Genomic DNA, 25189 nt, shown 5'->3' with positions numbered 1-25189 from the left:
TTTTGTATGCAGTTTCAAGCCTCTAAGGAGCTGTCTGAACTGCTCTGTTGTAGATCATTGCTAACTTAAAAAGAGACACTCTTGTCAAACCTAGCATTAATCTCACACCTGTAAGTGTATTTTAATTGGCCTGCTTTTTATTTCTCCCTCACATGGAGTCTTTGGTCTACAGAACTTGTTCATTGTAATTGCAAATAATTTAGAAAATCTGGATAAGCAGGAAAAAGTTACCTGTAATCCTATTGCATTTTTCCTTATTCTTCATATGGATATATGAATGGTCTGTTTTGAAAAAAGATAATTGAAAAATAAAGGAATATCAGTAAAGATATTTCTGTGGAAACGTATAACTTTTTGGTGTTTTTCTTCCTTCTTGGTAGTTTGATTTTTTTCTACAAAAATATAGAGTTTTCTTTTCCTTCAGCTGGTTAGTGAGATTGATATATATTTTCTCACTCTCAAGGTGCTTATGTTCAGTAGAAAAATTACTAAGTAGGACTCGGGAGTTGGCTTAGTGGATAAGCTTGCTCAGTATGAAAGCAAGAGGATCTGAGTTCAAATCCCCAGCACCCATGTAAAGCCAGACATGGCTGTATGTATCTGTAACCCCATTATTGGGAGACAGTGATGAAAATAACCCTGGGCTCACAGGCCAGCCCACCTAGCTGAAATGGCCCCCTTCAGGCTCTGTGGGAGAGGAGACCCTGTCTCAAAGCATAAATGTAACAAGCATTTGAGGAGCGTACCACATACTGACTTCAGAATTCAGCATGTTCATGCGCGCACACACACACACACACACACACACACACACAGAGTGAATAAGTCAGGTAAGAGTAGAGTTTGTGTGGGAATTAAGAATAATGAAGGACTTTCTGTGACAGAGAAGGTATAATAATGGGAAAGTAAAAAAAAAAAAATTAGACTAAGAGGCTGGGAGGGATTTCTCAGTGGGTAAGAGTGATTCCTGTGAAACAGGAGGACCCATGCTCGAACCTCCAACCGCCACATAAAAGCCATTTATAGCCATGTAGGCCATTAACCTTGTTGGAGGGTGCTGGAGACAGGAGCATTTCAGAAGCTTGCTGTCTGGATGAACCAGAAAGCTTCAGGTTCAGAAAGAGAGAGAGCCTGTCTCAACAATAAGAAAGACCACCACCACCACCATCACCACCACCACCACCACCACCACCACCACCACCACCACCACCATCACCACCACCACCACCACCACCACCACCACCACCACCATCATCACCACCACCACCACCACCACCACCACCATCACCACCACCAGAATAAGATGAAAGTCATAGAGGACCCAATGTCTCCTTTGGCCTCATGCATGCACATCCATAGGTAAGTCATATGAGCTTGCCTAAATATACATAGATACTACACTACATACCATACCACACACAACAAATAAATAGTATCTAATGGATACCATAAGAAACTTCTGCTTCAGCCAGGCAGCGGTGGCGCATGCCTTTAATCCCAGCACTTGGAAGGCAGAGGCAGGTGAATTTCTGAGTTTGAGGCCACCCTGGTCTACAAAGTGAGTTCCAGGACAGCCAGGGCTATACAGAGAAACCCTGTGTTGAAAAACCAACCAATCAACCAAACACCAAACACCAAACACACACACACACACACACACACACACACACACACACACACACACACACACAAAACAACCAAAAAACAAATGAAAAAAAAACCTGCTTCAGAACAACTAAAGAAAGTCACTCATATGGTCATATGCATGTAATTATATAAACATGTGTTTATTCATTAGTCAGGAAATGAAAGTGGAATCATTAGGCGCAGAGTGAAGCTGAAGGAGGTCAGGGGAATGCTTACAAGGTTACTCAGAGTATCACAGTAGTGGTCTGAAGCCCCCTGCCCACCTCATGGGCAAACTCATCACTAAGTGAGTTTGTCGACATAGTTATCACTTATGGTCACTGTTATTACTGTCTCTGATCTGAAGTACGGAGGTCTAGAAAGGCTTGTGGAGGGAAGGCCACAGGAAGAGCCTCAACTTGGCCCGCCTGTCTGGGTGATAGGATGATCTCGAGAGCAGCATGGCTGAGATGCCACTACTGGTCTGCCCCACTACACTGACCTGGACTCTGATGCCTCATCCCTAGATACTGCTGCTATGCATGAGAACGAAGCTGTCTTCGCAGACCCGCTGGAAGCACAGCACAGAATGTACCTGTAGTTTCACATTAAAAATCGTGGAAAACAACAGGCTGATTCTCATGCTGCATCCACACATCCATAATATTAATATTTTGGTGTGTAACCAGGGTAGAGGAATTCATAATGGGATAGTCTGCCTCCTCACATTGCCTGCTTTGGATCTGGTGTGCATTGCACTTATGGCATAGTTCAGTTGTCCTGGCTCCTTTGTAGGTGCCCCAGGGCCTGGGTGGCCTCTGCCTTGCATACAGGGCAGTGCACTCTAAACCCAGACTGGCTCTCTGTGTGCCCCATCTCAACCCTCAGGGAAGCCTCTTACTGCAACCAGGACACTGCAGCTGGCTGGCTTTCCTGCCCCTGGATTTCACTGACCAGTTCTTGTCTTTCTTGTCCCTCAGGAGGTGGTGCTCCTCAGGGCTCCGTTCCTGGTCTTGATTCCTTTCTTGGCTTTTTCTCTGGGTGATGCGTTGTTCTTTTGGTGCCAGACCTCATCTGACCTCTGGTGGCTCCTGTAGTTCCAGCCGTGGTATTTTTCTTGTTTACTAAGTGTATTAGGGTTCTCCAAGGAACAGAACTGATAATATACCTATGCATTAGTAAGGGATTTATTTGAGCAATTTATAGACTGCAGTCTGAGTAGTCTTAACAAAGCAAGCCTGAGACTTTATTCCGTCTTTTTCTTTGAATCTGACCCTTCTTCTCTAAGCCACATTTATTTCCTGGCATCTTTCTTTTTTTATTTTTTATTTTTTATTTTTTTTATTGGATTTTTTCTTTATTTGCATTTCAAATGTTATCCCCTTTCCTGGTTTTCCCCCCTCCCAGAAAACCCTTATCCCATCCTTCCCCCCCCCCCCCCCGCTTCTATGAGGGTGTTCCTCCACCCACCCACCCATTACTACCTCCCCACCTTCAGTTCCCCTACACTGGGGCATCTATCAAGCCTTCATAGGACCAAGGACCTCTCCTCCCATTGATGCATGACAAGGCCATCCTCTGTAACATATGCAGCTGGGGCCATGTGTACTCCTTGGTTGATGGCTTAGTCCCTGGGAGCTCTTGGGGGACTGGTTAGTTGATATTGTTGTTCTTCCTGTGGGGTTGCATCTCCTTCAGTCCTTTCTCTAACTCCTCTATTGGGGACCCTGTGCTCAGTCCAAAGGTTGGCTGCAAGTATCCATCTCTATTTGTAAGGCTCTGGCAGGGCCTCTCAGGAGACAGCCATATCAGGCTCCTTGGCATCCACAATAGTGTCTGGGTTTGGTGACTGTATATGGGATGAATCCCCAGGTGGCATAGACTCTGGATGGCCTTTCCTTCAGTATCTGCTCCACACTTTGTCTCCATATTTGCTCCTATGAGTATTTTGTTCTCTTAAGACGGACCGAAGCACCCACGCTTTGGTCGTCCTTCTTCTTGAGCTTCCTGTGGTCTGTGAATTGTATCTTGGTTATTTGGAGCTTTTGTGCTAATATCCACTTATCAGTGAGTGCATACCATGTGTGTTCTTTTGTGATTGGGTTACCTCACTCAGGATGATATTTTCTAGTTCTGTCCACTTGCCTAAGAATTTCATGAATTCATTGTATTTAATAGCTGAGTAGTGCTCCATTGTATAAATGTACCATATTTTCTGTATCTATTCCTCTGTTGAAGGACATCTGGGTTTTTTCTAGCTTCTGGCTATTATAAATAAGACTGCTATGAACATAGTGGAGCATGTGTCCTTGTTATATGTTGGAGCATCTTCTGGGTATATGCCCAGGAGTGGTATAGCTGGGTCCTCAGGTAGTATTATGTCCAATTTTCTGAGAAACCTCCAGACTGACTTCCAGAGTGGTTGTACAAGCTTGCAATACCACCAGCAGTGGAGGAGTGTTCCTCTTTCTCCACATCCTCTCCAGCATCTGCTGTCACCTGAGTTTTTGATTTTAGCCATTCTGACTGGTGTGAGGTGGAATCTCAGGGTTGTTTTGATTTGCATTTCCCTGATGATTAAGGATGTTGAACATTTCTTTAGGCCATCCGATATTCCTCGGTTGAAAATTCTTTGTTTAGTTCTGGACCCCATTTTTTTAATAGGATTATTTGATTTTCTGGATTCTAACTTCTTGAGTCCTTTGTATATATTGGACATTAGCCCTCTATAGGATGTAGGATTGGTAAAGATCTTTTCCAACCTGTTGGTACCTGGCATCTTTCATCAGACTTTTGTGGCAGCCTTTTAGCTCGTCTCTTGCCGTGCAGCTGGTTTCTGGATCTTACTTTCCCCCACACCGTACTGTTTACCGCACCACAGTCTTGGCACAGGTGATGCTTAAACTCTCTCACTTTCTAAAGTTATGGCATGAAGCTCAAACTCTGTATTATGGTGGCTGGGCCTCCTGACCGTGACTTGGTGCATTGATAATAGGTTATGGCTTGGGCGGCTGCCAGCCAAGGGACAGTGTTGACACAGGCTGGCGGTCCCTCAAGCACTCTTTGTGTTCATGTGCCTTTTCCCTTGTACTTCCTCTTCCTGCCTTCCCATTTGCACCTTTCTGCTCATTTGGAAGATTCTTCAACTGAAAGTTCTCTAAGTTTCCCCTGGGTCTGGAGGTCACATCCACTGCCCCATTACCCTAGACTCAGTACCCTTTCTCCATGGTTCCAGACGTCCTGAGTTTGAGACATTGCTTCTGTCCTCCTTCCTCTTCCTCCATTTGTTTTCTTTCTTCTATATCTTCTTCGTCAGCATTCATGTAGCCCAGGCTGACCTACTCCATACAGAGTTGAGGATGCCTCTTGATCCCAAGTTCTGAGACTACAGGCATGCACCACCACACCAACTAACGGGACACACCGCATTCATCTTTACAGTGGAGGCCATGTGCATTGACTGCCTCAAAATCATTTTTGAACTGAACTGAGTTTAAGGAAGATTGGGTAGGAAGATGTTGGATTCCATTGCAGATTTTTTTTTTTTTTTTACGTATGGGATTAAAATATTTGATGAGTGAAGAAACAGAAATTAGATTTTTAAAAAATTGTTTAAAAATGTCAATTTTGGCAGAGATGTAGCTTGAAGTAATGAACCCTTCATTAGAGCCATATCTCTTATTGTGTGTCAAGAAAGAGCATCATTATCTTGAGCTTCCAGAGATGATGATGCATGTCAGTCCACTCCACAGCACATGTATCATGTCACCTGTGTCCTTGCACCTCAGTACTGAGGCATACATCGGTGCTGTGTGCTATACAGAGGAGGGTACCAAGGAAGAGTTTGTCAGTGTTCATACCAAGAGCAAGCTAGTTGCTTTTGTAAATAAAGTTTTATTGGAACTTTTACAAGCTGTTCATTTACATGTCATTGTCTATGGCTTCTTTATACTAAAATAGTGTGGTTGAACCATTATAACAGAGGCTGTGAAGCTAAAGAGTCCAAAATGTTTGTGACTAGTGTTTTTGACACCAAAAGTTTTGTAACTCTTAGAGCTATTAGTTTTGGAAAAAGTAAAATCCTTTTTTGTTATATCCAAGTTATATTAAAATCCGTGATTAGTAATTCGAAGACTATACTTCGAACAAACACGCTTCAGCTGAGTGAGACTGTGGATGGCTGTCCTCCCCAGCAGCCTGCACAGCACTGTTGGCTCTGTGAGGCCGAAACAGTAAGGAGGAAGCACCAACTGTCAGCACCAACCTGATTTCTCCATGTCTTGTTACCCATGTGTGTGCTGTCTGCAGTCATAGGCTCTTAACTGTCAAGCTCTGGTGGACAACCAAGAGCAGTGATGATAGCCTGTGTTGTCTTGGGTGGTCTCCAGGATGTCTTTTGATGCAGTCTTGCTCAGTTGTTCAAGGAGGCCTTGAACTTTGGATCCTCTTCTTCTATTCACCCCAGAAGCTGAGATTATAGACCTGTGTTACCAGGCCTGGCTATCTGTGTCCCTGAAGAAAGATGATCTGTCTTTCTTGCCATCCTTTACGTATGAGGATATATTCATATCCTAAAGTTTGGAATGTATTACCCTTGTGCATATGTAAAACATTGCACACCAACCCAAGATGTAGAAAGCATTTGCCTGTCTGGATTACTGCTATGTTGAGGCTTAAGCACAAGCCTCCTCTTTAAACAGTTGAATGATTTTTTTATGTCTTCCTCCCTGTGTCTGAGTACCCTTCTCCACTCCTGCCTTCTGGTTTGAACAATTACTTAGTCTTCTATTTCTGAAAGAAGGCAGGCAGCCTTTTATGGAGCAGTTGACCAGACGGGAAACCTGGGAAGGCCGAGCAGATTCAGAAACCCTGGCATTTCTCATTGAGAATGGTAGGTGTTTAAATCTACTCCCAACCACGTTCCTGTCCTGGAACACGTGACCACTATACTCCATGGAGTGGACTATGACAACCAGTCACATAGGGGCAACCCCTGAAGCCCCTTCACATTGAGATGAGACATCCTTAACATCTCAGACCAAACCAATAGAAAGCATCTGCCTTTAGATCCCACCCCACTCCAAAATGTTTATAAGGTCCAATCTGTAAGGAATAAAGTACACGAGTTATTTCACTAAAGACCACCTGAGAGTGCCTGTTTTGTTGCTGTAACACCCTAAGAGAAGAGAATTCTTTCCCGGACCTTAGTAGCTTGAAACTGCTCCATCCTGCTGTAGCCACTTCCTGCTTGGTGACCCTGATTTTGGCTCCTAGCTGCCCACTGTGCCCGGCCACCTGCCATCAACTCTGGGCCAGCAGCGATCGTGGAAGAGACCTGGTAGCCCACTTTGCTCTAGCTCCCCCTTGGAGAGCTGCAACTTTTTGGCCTCTCTGGCTGGGCCAGATTCCCGCCGCAGATCCTTGTGGCAGCGCCCGGTACGCAGCAGCCTTTAGTGTTAATTCCCCTTCACTTTACCGAAGGCAATTTAGGCAATTATTTGTTGACCTAGCTAGGTTTGAGTGTGGCTAGTCAGGACCAGTGTCTGGGAATGATGGGGCTGGGTCCCAGACTGCCTGGGGTGTTGACTCCTCAGTTGTGTGGTGGCAAGGCCTAGGTGCCAGGCTTGCTTGAGAGTTGGCAGAGACTGGTGTGTGGTAGGCAGGAGTAGGAGTGCCAGCTTACAGTCAGCCTTCTCTCCCCTGGCGTGTTACTTCCAGTCAAGCAAAGTTTGTTCTGTTTTATTCCTTGGTCAAACAGGATTGAGAAGTTGAGCTGTGTGGCATACTGTTCTATGAGTTGAAGATTCATAGAGTTGAATTTCCTTCCTGCCACCGAGAGTTGTATGGAACATGGTGTCAGGAAGCGAGAAGAACTTGTTCAGGTCAGGGCTTTGGCACTGATGACAGTGCATCCCCAAAGGTTCAAGAATTTTGGGTTAACAAAAGACTTTTGACACCTCGCACTAAACCTTGAGATGATTTTTGCCTTATTAGTTTTGCTTATGAAAAGATGTCAATTTTATCAACAGCTACTGCCTTCCCAGATAAAGTTAAATTTGTATATTTTAGGTGGCCTGCTTGATTCGAGTTCCTTCTGAAGTGGTTAAACAGAGGGCACAGGTGTCTGCTTCTTCAAAGACCTTGCAGATTTTTTTGACTATCTTAAGTGAAGAGGTAAGGCTGCCTTTAGGTCCCCTCTCTTCTTCCTCTGCTGAGGGAGATGGTATCTTAGAACACCGAGGGCTCACTGCCCGAGCCTCCGGGACTTTAGTTTAATGTTCAACTACAATAACTCTTTTCTGGGATTAGTTTTCATTTGGTTATGAATTATTTTCATTGTTTTCCCCTAATTTTGAAGCAGTCATGTATTAAGTGCCACTGCCACATATGCCCTGAATGTAATTTGTCTCAGGGTCAGAATCAGACAGACTAATCACGTGAGGGAACAAAGACACTCTTTTAGAACATTGCTTCAAATTTGAGGGCCCATGGGAGAGAAGCAGTATTTATTAATAATGGGCTGATCATCATTACCAGAAAATTATTACCATAACATCATAATGTTATATGACAATGAAATTGTCATTGCTTCCCGGGTATGGGGGCACCCTTTATCCTGGTGCTCTGGAGCCAGAAGCAGATAACTTTGTAAGTTTGATGTCAGCCTGGTCTACACGGTGAGTTCCAGGCCAACCAAGACTACATAATCAGACCCTGCTACAAATAGACAGACAGATGGATGGATAATGGATAGATGGATAGATAGATTGACCCTGCCTCAAACAGTAAGTGAATGCCCCTTCTCTTCCCGATCAGTGCTGGCTATCATTGGATCTGCCCTACCTAGATGCGTGGCTCCTAGGCATGCTGCTGTTTTCCTTGTATGCGTTTAGCAGAAGCCTCTCTTCTATTTTTCTTTGATGTGGGTGTCAAAACCTCATTGTGTTACCTCAGGTTGGCCTTCAGCTTCTGGGGTTAGTCAGTCTTCCTACCTGGGCTCCTGAGTGGCCATGGCTTCTGCCACCATGCAGTGACTTTTTTTCTCCCCCTCCTTAACTAATGTGAGCGATCTTATTTGAGGTTTAAAAAAAAGTTATTTGTTTTTGTTTTGGAGGTGGGGAGGGGGTGGGCTTCCTATGTCGCCCCCTATGGGTATTCAGTGTTTTTCCTCATCCTCCCAAGTGCTGAGATGAAAGGTGTGTGCCACTATATCCCACATCTTTCTGGTCTGTTACCAACTGTAGGAGTGAGGCCATTGTTGTTGGCTGTGCTTAAGCATATAATACTAGGATTATCTTCAATATATGCTTTATTGAGAGATTATCGGCAAATGTCTGAAGTAAGTCTTTTTTAACATTAAAGGATAATGAACATTTTGTGTACTGGATTTTGAAAATGTATGTAATGTAATTATTTTCAAAAGACAAAAATGCTGTTACTTATACTATGTAGCTTGTTTCATTATTAGAGATATCATGAACTTGTGGCTTATACAGTTTAAGCCACTTTAGAATGTTTAACTTCAGAAAACTGTGGCTAGTGAGTGTCTTAGAACTCAAATTTTAGAGCATGTAAGTCTCTTTCTAGAATGTTCTTCACAAATCTTTGTTGTTTCAAGTTTTTAATCACCTGGCTTTTGTTCATTTCAGGGCATTCAAGGACTGTACCGAGGCTATAAAAGCACAGTTTTAAGAGAGGTAATCCAATGGCTGTTGACTGGTGAACCGACATTTCATTTCTTAAGTATCAGAAATATATTGGAGAAATTGGCTTAAGAAATCAAAAAGAGGGGGCTGGAGAGATGGCTCAGTGGTCAAGAGCACTGGTTGCTCTTTAGGAGGTCCTGAGTTCAATTCCCACATGGTGGTTCAGAACCATCTCTAATGTGATCTGATGCCCTCTCCTATTGTGCAGACATCGAGGAAGACAGACACTCATATACATAAATAAATAAATCTTTAAAGAAGTCGACAGGAGAGTGGTATCCCCAGAAGCTGTTGAGTTGCACCGTGGTTGTTCCATCTAGGAGAATGCCTGTGATGGTTTGCTGAATGGGCTGGTGTCCTTGTCATCCTAGCTGAGCCTTGTAGCTGAAACAGTAAGGAAGAACTACCAAGTGTCTGACAACAACAAGTTCATGCAAAGCCACTTACGCAAGAAGCACTCCAAAGCCACACCCCTCCGAAGCCCACCACAGGGAGGTAGCTTTGGGTCCCCCGATGCTGAGGAACTCACTCTGGAGAGAAGCCTGCCGCTTCCATCCTGTGCCTTCCAGCTAACATGCTATACTGGTCTTGTGTGGGAGAGGGGATGATAAAGCAAGACTTGGTCCTCAATAATGACATCACTAATGCTGTAGACAGCAAGCGTTCATCGTCTATACAGTGAAATGTAAGAAACAATTTTGGTCCAGGACCCAGAAGGAAGAACTTGCTGATGCTTCTTCCTCTTCTTGCAGTCCTGGGCTGGAAGCATTTAACTTGTAAGAGTATTCCAGTGTAAATGATGGGGCAGTTAATAAAGTATTGAAGTGTTCTTGTTTTGCACTCCTGGAGGTCTCCTTAGGATGCTCCGACAGACAGTGTGTGCTGTGGCCTAAAGCTTTGGTTTCCACTAACAACCTGCACTACAGCCTTGTTGCTGTGAGCTTGTCAGCTCCCCTTTTGGCAGACTGAATGGCCTGTTTTTACTTGCTGCTGTCTGGCTGAAATATCACCTGTGTGAGTCTCCTTTTGCCCTTTCTTTCTGACTCACGATATCTGTGTGATTTGCCCATCTTATACCTGGATGCAGGAAACGTGGAGAAAAGTAATCAACGTGTTTTTTTTTTTTTTCTGAAAAGGGCTGAATAAATGAATACATTTCCATTCCAGAGAGTGCTAGTTTTCAGACAGAGATAAAACACATGCTCACAACTGTTGTTCCCTCCTTTCAAAATTTGTTTTGACATATGTCATGCTAGTAATTAATTTTTTGGCTACAGTCCTTATGAATTGTGTGACCTTACTGAGATGACTTTGTTTACTCAAAATGGCAGTGCTTTGTTGGCAATTTAATTGGGGTCTTGAGCATTATGCAGGCTCATAAAGGCGCCTTCAGAGCTGATTTTGCTTGAGGTATATTACTCTGTGTACATTCTCGGCTGGGACGAGAGAGGAATCACTGCTGAAGGAAATGTAGCTTCTCTTCCAAGTGAGACAAATCAGAAGTGAAATGTCTGCTTTAAACAACACTTTTGCATTATGGGGAGTTTTGAGCCTTACATTATCCTGGCAGTAATATCAAATCTTTTTGTCTGGAGCCGTCTGATTGTTTCAATAAGAAATACACAGACGCTTTATTGAGAACCACCAGGAAATGTGTTGTATTTGTTCAGTGTGAGGTTTTTTTCCTTTAAGATAGTTTTCTCTCACTAGTGTTTAGAAGGGGATTGGAGTTTGGGTCCATGCATTAAAGGAAGATACGTGTTTTCTGGGCTTCCCTAGCACTGTCACATGCATTGTGCTATGCTTGATGCTTGTAGCTGTTGTAGACTTGTCCTCTTGCTCATCCGAACTAGTTCAGTTTCTGTGAATTTTATGCTGAGTCTAATCAAGGTCAACAGATTAGACTGTTTCCCTCACCTTGTCTCTTCTCATCTTTCTCATGGACTTGACCATATTAGCTATGACTGAATTCTGGGGGTACTTGACTCATGCTGTGGAATGTGACATAGAAGGACTTGGGGAGGGAAAGAAAGCAGAGAAAAGCCATCTGTTTCAAAAGAACTTGGAGTAAACTAAATTCAGCTGGTGCCTTTAGTCTACAAATTCTACTGAGCATTATGCAGATAGCTCTGCCCTGATGGGGAAGTGCATGGGGAGTCTTCCTTGCCAGTTAAAGCCTTCCTTGCAGTTAAAGCCTGCTGAGGTGATATACCTGGGGAAGCCCACCTGGGGTGCCTCTCAGCATCTGTCACATGGAAGCAAGCCTTAGGGCTGGAGAGGTGGCTCAGGTGGTGAAGTACCTGAGTTTCAATCCCTCACCACCCACTAAAAAAAGGGTTGTGTTGACATTTGCCTATAATCCCAGGGTTGGAGAAGCAGAGCTATTCAGATCCCTGGCGCTCACTGGTCACCCAGCCTAGCTGATTGGATGAGTTCCAGGTTTGGTGAGAGATTGTGTTCAAAAAATGAGGTAAAAAGTGCTTGAGGAAGACATCTGATATTGATCTTTCATCTCCACACGCACACATTTGTATGCATGTGCATGTGAGGTACACACATGTGCCCACCAGGTATGTACAAAAGCTTGCCAGTTAGAAGTAGTCAAAGAAAACAAGCAGATAGAATAGCCTGAACAAAGACAGGAAAGAACTGCATGCGTGTGTGAGTGTGTGCGTGAGTGCATGCGTATTTATGTGTGTGTGTGTGTGTGTGTGTGTGTGTGTCTGTCTGTCTGTCTGTCTGTAGAATAGGGGATATGAATCTCCAGCCAAGGAAGGATCCTTTCAGAGAGTACTGATAAGGTGGGGTACTTGCAAGGAGGATAAATGGAACCTCTCTGCTTAGCTGCATATTTGCCAGAAGGCTGGAGGAAAAGACATGGAAGATGCCCCAGAAAGAGTCTGACTTTGTGTCCTTGAGGTGTAGAGGAGAAATTTCCAGTTTGTGGCTCTTGCTGCTCAGATGTGAAGGGATGCTGGTACTGTTGGTACTGTGTCAGTGATAGAAATTTCCATCTTAATGAGTAACTCAACCGGGCATGTTGGGCACACCTTTAATCCCAGCACACTCGATGCAGAGGTGGGCAGATACCTGAATTCAAAGGTCTACAGAGTGAGTTCCAGGACAGTCAAGGCTGCACAGGGAAACCCTGTCTTGAAAAACAAAACAAAACAACAAAAACCCAAGAACAACAAAAGAGTAACTCCTGGCTTCTTGTACAGGGGTGTAGCCTCACCTCCCTACTTCCAAGCGGGCCAAATGTACAGCCTGTTCTATAAATTTGAGGGCCCAAATTGATATTGAAAAGCCATTGACTAGCTCACCCCAGAGGAGATATGGTCACTTTGCAGTCGCAGTTACTCTCAGTATCCTGTCCAGCAACAAGCCTGCCTCCTTAAGGATGCCTGTGACTTGTCTTAAAATTCTCTTTCTGATTTCTGCTGTCTGCCCTCTGTTGCTGTCTCCCCCAAGGCCTTCATGTTGTTATAGTCTCTTGAGTGCCTTCTACAGCCATCCATTTGTTCCTTTGAGCTCTGTTTTATGGTAATGGTATTTGCTAACCAAATATATTTTTGGCTATTTCTTTTTCTTTACAATGGTGTAGTGCCTGATTGTACAGTGAACCTTTATATAGTTAACCAGCCTCCTGTTGGCGGCTGTAACAGTTTTGCACCAATGTGTAATACTGCTTGTTAATATATCCTCTTGTTCATGGTTCAGGCTTGTAGGTTATATGTCAAGACAGAGAACAATTTGGCTAAAGAAATAAACGTGTAATTTAGACAGGCGATATAGAGTTGTAGGTCATGGAAGTTCCAGTCTGTATTTTTGTTGAGAATATGGAAGTTCCCCTGTTTTCTGGCTTTCTAGTGGTGCTAGCTGTCCATAAGCTGAAAATAATGTCACCTGGGTTTTGATTTTGAGTTATACTGAATGTATTAATGTGTGTTAGAACTCGTTTGTTTATTGGATTATTTGAATTATCCACCCTTTTTTTAGAATTAACCCAGGGGATTTATGTAAATCTCTTTTGTCATGCACCTTCCTTAATATGAACTCAAAAAACAAAACAAAACAAAACAAAACAAAACAAAACAAAACAAAACAAAAACCAAAAAAACCCCCATGAACTAAGTTTGTAGTCTTGGTAATCAAGAGTCTTTAAAGTTGGAGGCAGAGGGATGACTAGTTCAAAGCCTGTATGAGGGATCTTGCAAGATCCTGTCTTCAAAGAAAACCAAAGCCAGAAGAAAGCCTTCAACAGTAAAAAATACCTCCATGTAAGGTGTAACTCTACCCCCCAAATGCTGTCTGCAGTTGGCAAGTAATGTTCCCCAGTTTCCCCTGCTTGGCTGGGAACGCTGCATACACTGGTTCTACTGAAATCTTAGGTAGTTTGGAAGATGTTAGAGTAGTAATACAGTCTGCCCTGGCACCAAGACTTAAAATTGACTCAAGGTTAAGTTCTGGCCTCCGGAAGCTACTTGGATCTATCTGCGTTTGAATGTGTGACTCTGGTTCATGATAGATAATAGGTGTTCAAAAGAGGGGCCCAGGGATTGCTGTTGCTCAGCCAAGGGGCAAGATGCTTCATCCAGATATCTGGGAGAGAGGAGTTTTATCATTGTAAATAGAATGTGGGTATAGTTACCCTAATGATTGGACTTTCAAAAATCATTAAGTAGGTTGGGAAAAATTGTGATTTAAAAAATTTTGGTGCTGATTTGCTGTAAAAGTTTGCCGTTTTTCAAATAAGAGCACCATCGTAGCTTGCTTTCTGTTGCTCTGATAAAAACAGTCTGACGAAGGGCGACTTGGGGAGGAGTGGGTTATGAGGCTTACATTTCCATGTCCATTTCCATGTCAATCCATCTTTGAGGAAAGTCACTCAAGCAGGGACAGCAGCAGAACCCAGGAGGGCACACTGCTTATTGGCTCCCTCCCACGGCTCGCTCAGCCTGCTTTCTTAAATACCTGGTACCACCTGCCACTGGGGTGGCACTGCACGGACAGCTGCCCCCCCCCACGTCAATTAGCAATCAAGAAAATGCCTCACAGGTTTGCCCACAGGCCAGTCTGGTGGAGGCATTTTCTCAGTTGAGGCCCCTCCAGCTCCTATCCCTGTTGAAAGAGCATTAACCAGCACAATGACCCATTCAAGAAAAGCCTCTTGCTTTGCTGGGATTGATCCCAGCGCCTGGTGGGCAAGCGGGCTCTCGATCACTGAGGTGCATCCTCAGCCCAGCCTATCTGAATGAGCCTGGCTTATTCAGGACACTTCAGTGTCCTCCTTTGAAGAATGACATGAAGCAGCTGCCACTGCTGGAGCCTTACCACTGTCTGTCCTTAGGTCTGTCCACGGCTTTCTCCATTCTTGGTTGTTCGTTTTACTGTCTAATGAGAGAGGTTCTCTTTTCAGCTATGCGTTCCAGCATGTGTCTTTAAAATTGTCTCTTTGCTTTGCCCCTTTGCTTTGTCTTTGGTTTCTCCCCCTTATTTCCAGCGTGTTTGCTTCTCTTGTCTGCATCTCTCTCTAAGCTGACGCCTTTTTTCTGCTCTTTGCATACTGCCTCTCGAGCACAGCACCATCTACACAGTGGGCTCTCAGGAAACATTCCACAGCCCATTTGGGTCGCTTCTGTTTTGTTCCCATGCTACCAGACACCACGTTCATCGCTGGAGGGTGAGGCAGTTCTGACTGGGGCTGGAAACAGCCAGGCTCTTCTGCTGCTGCCCTGTGTTGCTATGATCTGCACAATTGCTAGGCAGTGAAACTCCAACATGGAGATACTTTTCCAAGACTTGAATTTTCTTAACCCTTAGAAAAACTGTTTTTTGTAAGTGTGGCTTTGTTGGAGCAGGAGTGCTGTGGGCACTCACTGTTGTGAATCACAAAGATTATCAGACGCAGTGGCCAGCAGCCTTTGCAAACTTTTAATGCAATGTTGTCCTTCAGTTACAATTGAGTGCAAACACACCGAGCCTGATTTTAATCCTCCAGAATGCATTTTATTAACTATGACCAAATAGAACATCTGTTTAAATTCCATAATGTTGGCTTCATGGGAAAAGAAAGGGAAACCCCTATTTGGCCTTAGATTTTGTCCATTGCTTTCTCAGTCAGCAAACGTGTACTAAGACATTCTTATTAGTGGGAATGTTAAACAAATGAAACACGAAGTTTCCCCTTTAATCGCAGAGCTTTATAAGATGAGTCACTTATTGCATTTGCATTGTTGTAGCTTCTGTAGAAATCTGTGAAGAGTGGAGGACGGTTCATTCAGTTAATCCTTTACTGCAAGATTTGACGTCACCGTCCTTGAGCCTGGACCTTAGCCTACAGTTTGTATCTTCTCATCACAAACAGTGTTAAGCAGAACAATTTAGTAAGACGGATTTAATGTAGAGAAAATAACCTCAGCCCTCTACTCGGTGTGTGATTAGGGTTTGTTTACAGAAGCAGCTGCTAGCTACTTTTCTTATTCTTTGGATGAATTTGGCTTTTACTGTAAAGTTTCAAATTTCTTGGCCTGCCAGGTGGCTTAGCTGATAAAGACCTGGCCACTTGAGTTCAATCCCTCGGACCCCCATGGTGGAAGGAGAGAACGAACTCCCATAAGCTGTCCTCTGCCCTCTGTATATGCACTGTGGCACTCAAATGTGCACACAGACATATAGGCATAATAAATAAAGTGCAATAAAAAGAATTATGGAGTCTTCAAATACTTCTATGGTGTATTTCATAGTTTTCCATCAGTCAACTCTTCTACATGTCCATCCAGTGGAGTCAGTTTTTATATTCTGTGTCTTCTATAAGTACTCTTAATTTTTGTCCTTTCTAGTTAAAGTTGCTCCTGTGGAAGGGATACACACACACACACACACAGATCCCACATATATAAATCCTATTACTGTGTAAATTTACTGTTGGAAAAACTTCATAATATGATATGTCTCTCTTCCATAGGAGCAACTGCAACCTGTAAAAACAACACACACACACATGAACACATGTATATATGTGTGTGAATATATATATATATACACAAACATACATATAAACACATATATGAATGAATTATTTTCTAAAATTACATACAAAAATAGTAAACAATTGTTTCATGAGGAAGATCCTTCATCATATATGTGTGGTCATTGAACACCATAGGCTGAAAATCTTAAGTCCCATTACTGTGTAATTTTACTGTTGGAAAAATTCCATCTCATAAGAGGATTAAGAGAGAAACTATGTTTATGCATTAAGAAAATTCAGTTTGAAACAAAATATAGAAATTTTATAAGTGATTCAAGGCTGAAGGTTATTTGAAGGAACTTGAGGTTCAACAGTCTGGCCCAGACTAGCATGGCCTCATAAAGAGAAAAGGTACAGTTTGGAATGGCTTATGATCATGTACTTAATGTATTTTTAAATTTTTAATCTATAAAATATTAGCCTTTTTTCAGATCAGTGAGCTGAAGCTTGTGAAATTCAAGAGCTAGCAAAGTGGTGGCACTGGAATGTGAGGTTGTGTGTTTGTGCCTTTCTGGTCCCAGATGCCTCTTGCTCATACCTCACAGATTGATCGCCTCACAGATTCTCAGTACCTGGACAATGGCAGCAGATGTGCAAGGCTTGGATCAACACCTAGGAAGTAGAATACAAATCAGTGTCCTGTGTGTGCGGCTATGGTCTTGTGAGCGTGTGGAGGGGGTGTGTCTGTGAGGGTGGGCACGCAGGGGCACATGCTAGTGCCTGCACACAGAGGCCAGAGGAAGACACTCAGTGTTCTATCCCTCTCTCCTACCCTCTTGAGGCAGCGTCTGTCACTAGGCTGGCAGCCAGCAAGTGCCACTGATTTTCCTATCTGTCTCCCTGTGGCACTGGGGTTAAAGGCAAGCATGTGGCTGTGCCCTGATTTTTTCTTTTTATTATTTGCATGAGTGCTGGGGACCCAGGAGCACAGTTCCTAGAGCACAGTTTTTGAATTGTAAAGACTTCTAGACGCCCCTCCTCTTTCCCTCTCTGGGTGTCATCGTGTGCAGTAGGTGTGAAAGGTGATGCTCAAGCCTTGAGAAGGCTTTGGCACAGAGCCAAGTACGTTATGTAATGGCGGAAAAGAAGAAACCAGTAGGAAAGGGGTATTCTCGCCTTTGAAAGTGCTGCATTTGATGGCTGGGCTTGAGCTGAAGCTTGTGGTAGATAATGAGACACTAGAGGGTGCCCAAGGCCTGTGTTTTGAATGTGAAGTGAGAACTCTCCACAGGCAGGAAGCTTGGCCTTGTTCACATGGCTTCAATAAAAGTGGTTCACATTGGAAAATGCATTTTTTTTTTAACTTTGCTACATACATGCTCAGACTATTTTTATTTTATTTTTTAATTTAAACGCAGTATCAATTGGTAGAGTGCTTACCTGATATAGAGCTGATGTTTGAGTCCCAGAACTGCATAAAATTGGGTGTAGTAGTTAGTATGCCTGTAATACCCAAACTGGTGACAGACACAGTATGACCCTGAGTCCAAACAAAACAAAACAAAACAAAACCAACCAACCAACCAAAACCCAAAAAACAAAAATGAAAAGCAAATGAAGACATTCCCTCCTTATCTAGAGCAGGCTGTCCTCAGACTCAGTCCCCCTGTTTCAGCCTCCTAACCAACCCAAAGAAAAACGTCCCTGATTTCAGTGTGATCATGACTTCATACAGGCCCAGACAGGCGGGTGCGTGAACTTGTCAAGTCTTGATGAAAGGCCTGCCTGAGCTCGGAGCACAGAGCCTCTAGAGACTGGTGGGAGGTGGCTTTGGGGCCTGGAACAGGCGAACGTGAAGTTCATCTGAGAGCTACAGTTTAGCCGCTAGGGTTTGTGTACTGGCCTCTGTTTGCAGCACCAGTGGGGGCTTTGTTTTCTATTGTAGTTACTGTTGTTTTTCCACACTAGGAAAAAGCCTTCAAAGATTAGTCTGAAGCCAGCAGCAGAATATGTGTGGACTCTATCCCATCCTAGTGACTTTTATAAATCTTTTTATCAATTATTTCAAAACCACAAAAGAAAAAAGCTGTGGGGCTATAGGGAGGACTCAGTGGCTAGGAGCACTGGCTGCTCTTCCTGAGGACCCAGGTTCAATTCCTAGGACCCACATGATAACTGCAGTTCTAGGGAAATTGGCTCCTCTTCTGGCCTCCATAGGTACTAGATGCATGTGGTGCATAAACACACATGGCAGACAAACCACCGATCATAAAAGTAAAATAATAATAACTTTATTTTTAAAAGTTTTTTTAAAAGGGAGGTCAGATTTGGGTGGTGTGTGATATAATTTAGAATAATCTATTTTTGTTTGTTTGTTTTTCCAGACAGGGTTTCTCTGTGTAGTCCTGGCTGACCTGGGACTCACTTTGTAGACCAGGCTGTCCTCGAACTCAGAAATCCGCCTGCCTCTGCCACCCAAGTGCCGGGATTAACGACGTGCGCCACCACCGCCCGGCTGGCAAGTTAAATTTAAAACTTAATTCTTAAAAATCTTACTGTTTTGTCAACGAAGTGTGTGTAAGGCTGTAACAGAAGGCGTGGTGACCAGCAACCTCGCCTGGCCTAGGCCTACACTTTTGGATACTGTGTTGAAACATTAGCGTGTGGACTTTTTCGGTGGAAGAGAGGATGTGGTTTGCTCTGTGCTCCTCCCCAGCAGGGATATGGCTTAGCCTTCCAGATAAATGCATTTAGTTCTCTGGTGCACGTGGTATGCCTTGTTTTGACTGACAAGTCCTGTGACAGTTACCCAGTGTGTGGGGTGTCTGTTGATTTACCTTGTTGTTTGCTGAGAGCTTTTCTCCACCCTTGCAGACACCGAGTTTAAACAGTGTCTGTAGTGTACATGGGGGTCTCTCTAATGAAGACCACAGCATCTCCTCAGATGCTGGAAGATCGTACACTGCATGTGCCTCCCCATGTTCTTCATGCTATGGAGCCACACATGTAGCGAGTCTGATGTTCTTAAGACTAGATTTGGGTTACTTTAATTTGACTGTTTTTATTTAGGCGCGACACAAATGGTAGTGTTTGGCCGGCGGCAGGCAGTGCCCTGTTTAATCACTTGAGTAGGTGTTCTCCGATTTCCACATACAGATGATTCCGGTATTTGTTGTGAAGTGTTCCATGGGGTAATATTTTGAGGCTGTGTGACTCTCCTCTTCCCCAATAATCTCTCCGCTAATAGTTCTACCATCTGTGATGTGCTCGCTCGGAACGTTTGTTCCACTGGTATTGCAAACTGACGCTTTTCCTATACTGTCTTTTTCCTCTGAGTTTGTTAATTGGCGTTCATCAGTGAGGAAGTTCTCCTCTTTTACCCTCAGATTTTTAAAAATTATTATTTATCTTCACTGCAGCCTCATGAATTTATTTTTTTCTTTTTGGGTAACAGCTTTTTTGAGATATAATTCACATACCGTCAAATCTACTCATTTAAAGTGACACTTCAGTGGGTCTTAGTGTAGCCGCAGATAGGTGCTCCTGGTCACCACGGCCAGGGGATCCTTGTTCAATAATTATAAGTATATTGCTTGGTGTGGTCAGTGGGAGCCTCTCCAGGCCTAAGTCTCTATTGTCACTGAGAACATCCTCTCCTGTTGTCCCAAGCCATTGCAATCTTACCTAGCCGTACTGGTCCTTGGTTGATGTTGGTGGAAAGTGTATTTAGAAGCAATATCTGGATAATAGGTACATCATTGCATCTAAGCTCTCATTTGGAGTGGAAAAAATAGTTAAATGGGTTATTTATTCCTTGAGATAGTCCATAGAATGGGTAGGGACCTTGAGAAGTGAGAGCAGGTGCAGGTGTGAGCAGTCACTGGCCAGCAAGTGACATCCCCCACCCCCAGATGAACTGGGAGTAATGCTCTGACAGGAGTTCTAGCAGGAGGAGGAGTGAGGAGTTGGGCAGGCTGATATTGGGAAGCATTCTAATAAGTGCATAATTGCCTTCCGAATCTCTTGTAACTGGAATATTCTTTTCAAGTGGTACTAAACTCTGAACTTGAGGATCCTGCCTAGAATCACACACCCAGACCCTTTTGGAGCTGACACTCCTTCCTATCCCATGTCTAACTCTAGACTGAAGTTAGAAGGGCAACACAGGTGAAGCTGAGGTTGAGTTGGTTTGCAAGGCTCTGAGCATTGGTCTCATGTGAACTGCAAGAAATGGTCGCCTTGAAACAGTCAGTGCTGGATAGTAAAGATAAACACATATGCAACACACACATACACATATAAATACATATACACATACACACACCAATAACAATTAAAGAAAAAAAAGCATGAATTTGAGAAAGAGCAAGGAGGGGTAGATGGGGGTGTGATAGGGAAGGAAAGGGGGAAATGCTGTTATCATAATTTAAACAATTATTTTATAAAACACCACCTGATGCTCATCCTCCTTACCTGCTCTTGGTGCCACTGTGTGACGTCCACTAGCCTGTGTACTGTGAGTGGTGCCACTGTGTGACGTCCACTAGCCTGTGTACTGTGAGTGGTGCCACTGTGTGACGTCCACTAGCCTGTGTACTGTGAGTGGTGACACTGTGTGACGTCCACTAGCCTGTGTACTGTGGGTTTTGGCTGAGTACCAGAGGTAATAAGAATGACTGTAGCGTGCACTCCCTGAGGCTGATGTGTGGATATGAAGGGACATCCTTTTGCTCGAGGCATCAGTTAGAAGGTCTCGACTCTCCTCACCCTCATTGCAAGTAAAAATAGCCCCATCCTTTTAGGGCACCTACTGCAGTTCCTCAGGGTGAGATTGTGCTAGATGTGGGCTGCAAACACCGAGTAAATACAGGAATGTCCCATGCAAACCAATACCCCCAGGTAGTTCATTTCCCATTTCCCGTCTTAGAGAATAGCAAATAGGCCTCACCTCATGGTGAGACTTTTTAGGCATTGCTCATATATATATGACTTTGTCAAGTTGAAGTGGCCCCTGTATTTTCTCTAACTTGCTTGTGTGTGTCTGAAAAAGCATGTTATTTATATTCCATTTCTTAAAATAAAAAATTGGAGCCATCAAAATTGGCAAGCATTAAGCATGCTAATTAGTTCAACGTACTGACCAATTCTCTGAATTATTAGTTCAAAGGAGCGTGTGGACAGGGATGAAATTAGATTTAGGCGTTTTTCACTCTGGTTGTTTTAGGATCCTCAGGGTTGCTTTGATCTGTAAATAACAGCTGTTTCTTCATGCATGGTTCAGGGTACATGAAACACGTTCCAAACTGTTTCTCAGACTTGGAACTCATCATTATGATCCTAAACTGGACATGCACACTGGAACTGTAGCTCCTATAGAAATGCCAGCTTGAATTTGTGAACAGAAGTGAACAGATTTTATTCTTCTTTATTTTGTTTTATAGCATAGTTATAAGGTATCACATAAAGTTTACTCACTAACTACCAAAATATACTGACTTCCTAAAGATCACTTTTCATTCTAAAAGCTGAGAAAGCTGTGAACACATACAGATTATGTTTGTACCTGTGCATGTTTATAATTTTATAAACACATAGAAAGTTATTCATATACATATATGTGTGTACATACATACATATAACTAAATATTTCAGACATCTGCTTTGTGAAGATTACCATGCTTGTCTTGCTTGGTAAATATTTATTTAAATTTAAGAATTATTTGATAACTAGAATTAAAAATCACACCTAGGCTACTTCACTTCAGTACACAAAAGTGTATTTTACTTAGTTATCATGACTTGTATGTCTGTGGTCCATGTGAGAAGGGGTTAGAACTGGGAGGATTGCTTTAAGGAAGGGCAGGAAGTGAGTGGGAGAGAGTGAGAGGGAAGCAAGGCTCAGTCCAGCCTGCTATGGTGTACAGCGAAGCCAGGTGACAGGAATGCAGCAAGTGACCTCTGCAGCCTTCCGTTTACACATAATCCTAGAGCTGAGAGCAGTTAAGAGTGCACTGCTCTTCCTGAGGACACGTGTTCATTTCCTTCACCCTCTGCTGACACCTGCACACCTGGGACAAATCTACACACACATAATTAAAAAATAAAATAGAATCTTAATTGGAAATTGTCATGTCTTAGGTTAATTTTAGAAGTGAGATCTCATTTTATTTAGTAAAGCCTTTCTGTTCATTACAAACTCTCCAGGATTTAACAGTGCGTTTCATTTGTGGCTTTTCTTTACTGTTCACTGTGTCAAACATCAGGAAGCAGAGTCCACGATGCAGTGATGTAATCTGCTGTCTTGTGGCTTCCGAGAGAGATATCCAGTCATCCTGACATTGGTCGTGTCAATTTTAAGATGGTAAGCTGTAACTTGTCTTTGTAGTAATGCTGTAGGCACATAGCACTCTCGAGTGCCCAGCTGCCTTCACACTGCCGTGCGGAGTGTGGTAGTGTTGGGTACTGTGTGGTCCGTAGAGCCTGAGCTCCTTGTTATCCGGCTCAGTTAGAAAGTTTGCAGAGACCTGGACTCAATAATTTCCAAAGTATGTTCTGTGCCTTGAGTGGGTTTCCTTTTTGGTAGAACCCCTCGTTAGTTCCAGGGCCCAAAGGTTTTTGCCATTGCCAGAGGAAATGCCCATCTCCAGGTGTGGAGCCTGGGCCCGCAGCGTCACCATTACCTGGGAACTTGGCAGACATATAAGTCCTTAGGTTTTGCCCCAGACTTTTGAATCTGGAACTCGGGGGATGGGATCAAGAGTTTGCGTTTTATCCCCTGCAGGTGACCCTGAGCCTACTGTGAGAATCTAAGACACTGACACTGCTGGATCTAAGATACTGAGCTCAGGGAAGAGATTCCCCTGTGGGGTAGAGGCTCACCTGGTGCTTACAGGGCTCTGTGCCATCCAGTTCCCAGTAGAGCAAAACAAACAGCAACCAAGGTGAATCCCAAACAAGCCAGAAATAAAGGAGCAGGGGTTATAGTTAGGGTTAGGGTTAGGGTCAGGGTCAGGGTTGTAACAGAGCTGGGTGTTCTGTTTTGAAATAAAGAAATGTTGGATAACATTGCTGGAACTCGGGAGACAGTTTTTTTCATCTTTAGCAACGTTTCTGTCATGAATTGCTGGTTTTTAACAAAATTCCTGGGGCCTGTGTCATCTTGCATAGGTTTTTCCTTCACATGCGAGTGTGTGGATTGTTTTGATGTTTTCATGTTTGCGAGCCAGGCACTTGGCTCACACTCAGCCCTACCCTCTCTTGTCACCTTGTGGCTGTTAATGGACAGCAAACATGGTTACCTTTTTCATGAAGTTTTCTCTGCCCCCTTCCCCCCCAATCTTGATAGTAGGCTACTTTGAATTATTTTAAAGCTAAATGATTTTAAATAGTTTTCAAGATAAAAGAATTACATGAGGAATTATTTTGATTTTACAGAAAATACTTGGAGAAAAGAACATTTAGCCAGCCTTCCTGCTGTGGCTGGATTTCTTACTATTTTGAGAAGGACCCCGTGGAGTGGATTTTTTCCTCAGTGCTAAAACCCAGCAGAAATGTGTACCCCTCAGATGCGGCTCTAAGAGAGAGGGGAGAAGAATTGCACATGTCAGGAAAGCGCCCCAGGATGGCATTGTTATGTGGAGAATTGCTTTCATCTCTGAGATATCTCACACCTGCTTCATTTGGCACAGTGTTCCCAACAACCAGCAGACAGCCTGCCAGCCCAGCCCCAGGCTTGCGGAAGCCAAGGAACCATAAAAGCACCAGTGCTATCGAAAAGCCCAGGGTACACAAACTGTTAGGTACTTTTTACTTTGTTGAAAACAGCCTCCTGTGTGTGTGTGTGTGTGTGTGTGTGTGTGTACATGACTGTACATAAACACACATGCTATCTGGAAGTGTATGCCTTTGTGACCTCATGTGTGCATACTTAGGCACCCTCTACACTGTTGTATATTCCAAGTGATAATAGTCCTTTGCAAGTGTTCCTCAGACCCATGTGAACCGCCCGTCACTAGTCTTCCATAGGCTGTGTTGTACACTGGTTGCCTGACTCTTCTTTTTCAGTATCCAGTGTGAAGGGAGGTACACAGGTGTGGCGGGCATGGGCTCACATAGGCAGTGAGAATGACGCGTCTCCTGCCTACGTTAGATCCTCTGGGCTGCGTTTCTTCTAAGGACCTGATTTGGACTTTTAGACTGCAGTGCTTGTGCCGTACTGTTTATTGGACAGTGTGCTTATTTAGATGTCATCATAGCTGTTTGTGAAAGTCCTCGAGAGGTTTCCCCGTGCTGGTAGATTCCGGAAAGGGACGGTTTATTTGCTTCGCTTTTTCTGAGGATGGAATCGGACTTTTTTCACATTTTATCGATGGCCCATTTGGCTATCCCTGAGCCAGCTCCAGTTAACAATAATCGTATTTAATATTTAATAAACTGCCAGGCTTTGGAGCCATCTGGAACTTTATTTTCTTTGCACGCAGCATCTGAGTTTCAGCTGTTAGCCTTTCTCCTTTGCTCTGGGAAGGGTCAATTGCTTTTAAAGTCTTTGATGCTTGCTGTGTCAGCCCTTTTCATATTTTCAAAATGCCCGTGTAAAAGGGCTTTTCATCCATTCATGCTGATAATTCTTTTGAACTTGAGGTTTGAACCAAACTAATCAAATTTAATTATAGCTCAAATCCTGTTACAGTGAACTCCAGTAGACTTCCAGGCTGGTTTTTTTCTTTATTTCTTTTTTGTTACACTGGAATTCAGCCATTACCAATATTACATTAAGCAACCAGGCCATTGACCACAGTGTGAAAGACCCTTTGCAGTGACCAGGTTTTTGTTACATTGACATGGTAATATGATTTGAACCTTTTCCTTTTTAAAGGAAATCAGG

General features: G+C 43.5%; 1 protein-coding gene across 6 annotated transcripts in view; it reads left to right on the top strand.

Moving 5' to 3' along the window:
* Slc25a26 (solute carrier family 25 member 26) overlaps positions 1 to 25189 on the top strand; it is a 101319-nt gene that overhangs the window by 26008 nt on the left and 50122 nt on the right. For 4 of the 6 annotated variants that reach the window (XM_021164334.3, XM_021164333.2, XM_029478601.2 and 1 more), the window contains exons 4-5: positions 7696 to 7800; positions 9276 to 9323. The exons of the other annotated variants lie outside the window; for them this stretch is intronic. In XM_021164334.3, the coding sequence (XP_021019993.1) occupies positions 7696 to 7800; positions 9276 to 9323 (153 nt within the window). The remainder of the gene's footprint in view (positions 1 to 7695; positions 7801 to 9275; positions 9324 to 25189) is intronic. 6 annotated transcript variants of the gene reach the window in all.

This window comes from Mus caroli, unplaced genomic scaffold (genome assembly GCF_978045245.1).
Source record: "Mus caroli unplaced genomic scaffold, Mus_caroli_1 scaffold_7, whole genome shotgun sequence".
In the NCBI taxonomy this organism is placed as follows: domain Eukaryota; kingdom Metazoa; phylum Chordata; class Mammalia; order Rodentia; family Muridae; genus Mus; species Mus caroli.
Note: the sequence above shows the minus strand (reverse complement) of the source record. Positions and strands in the feature narration are given on the sequence as shown.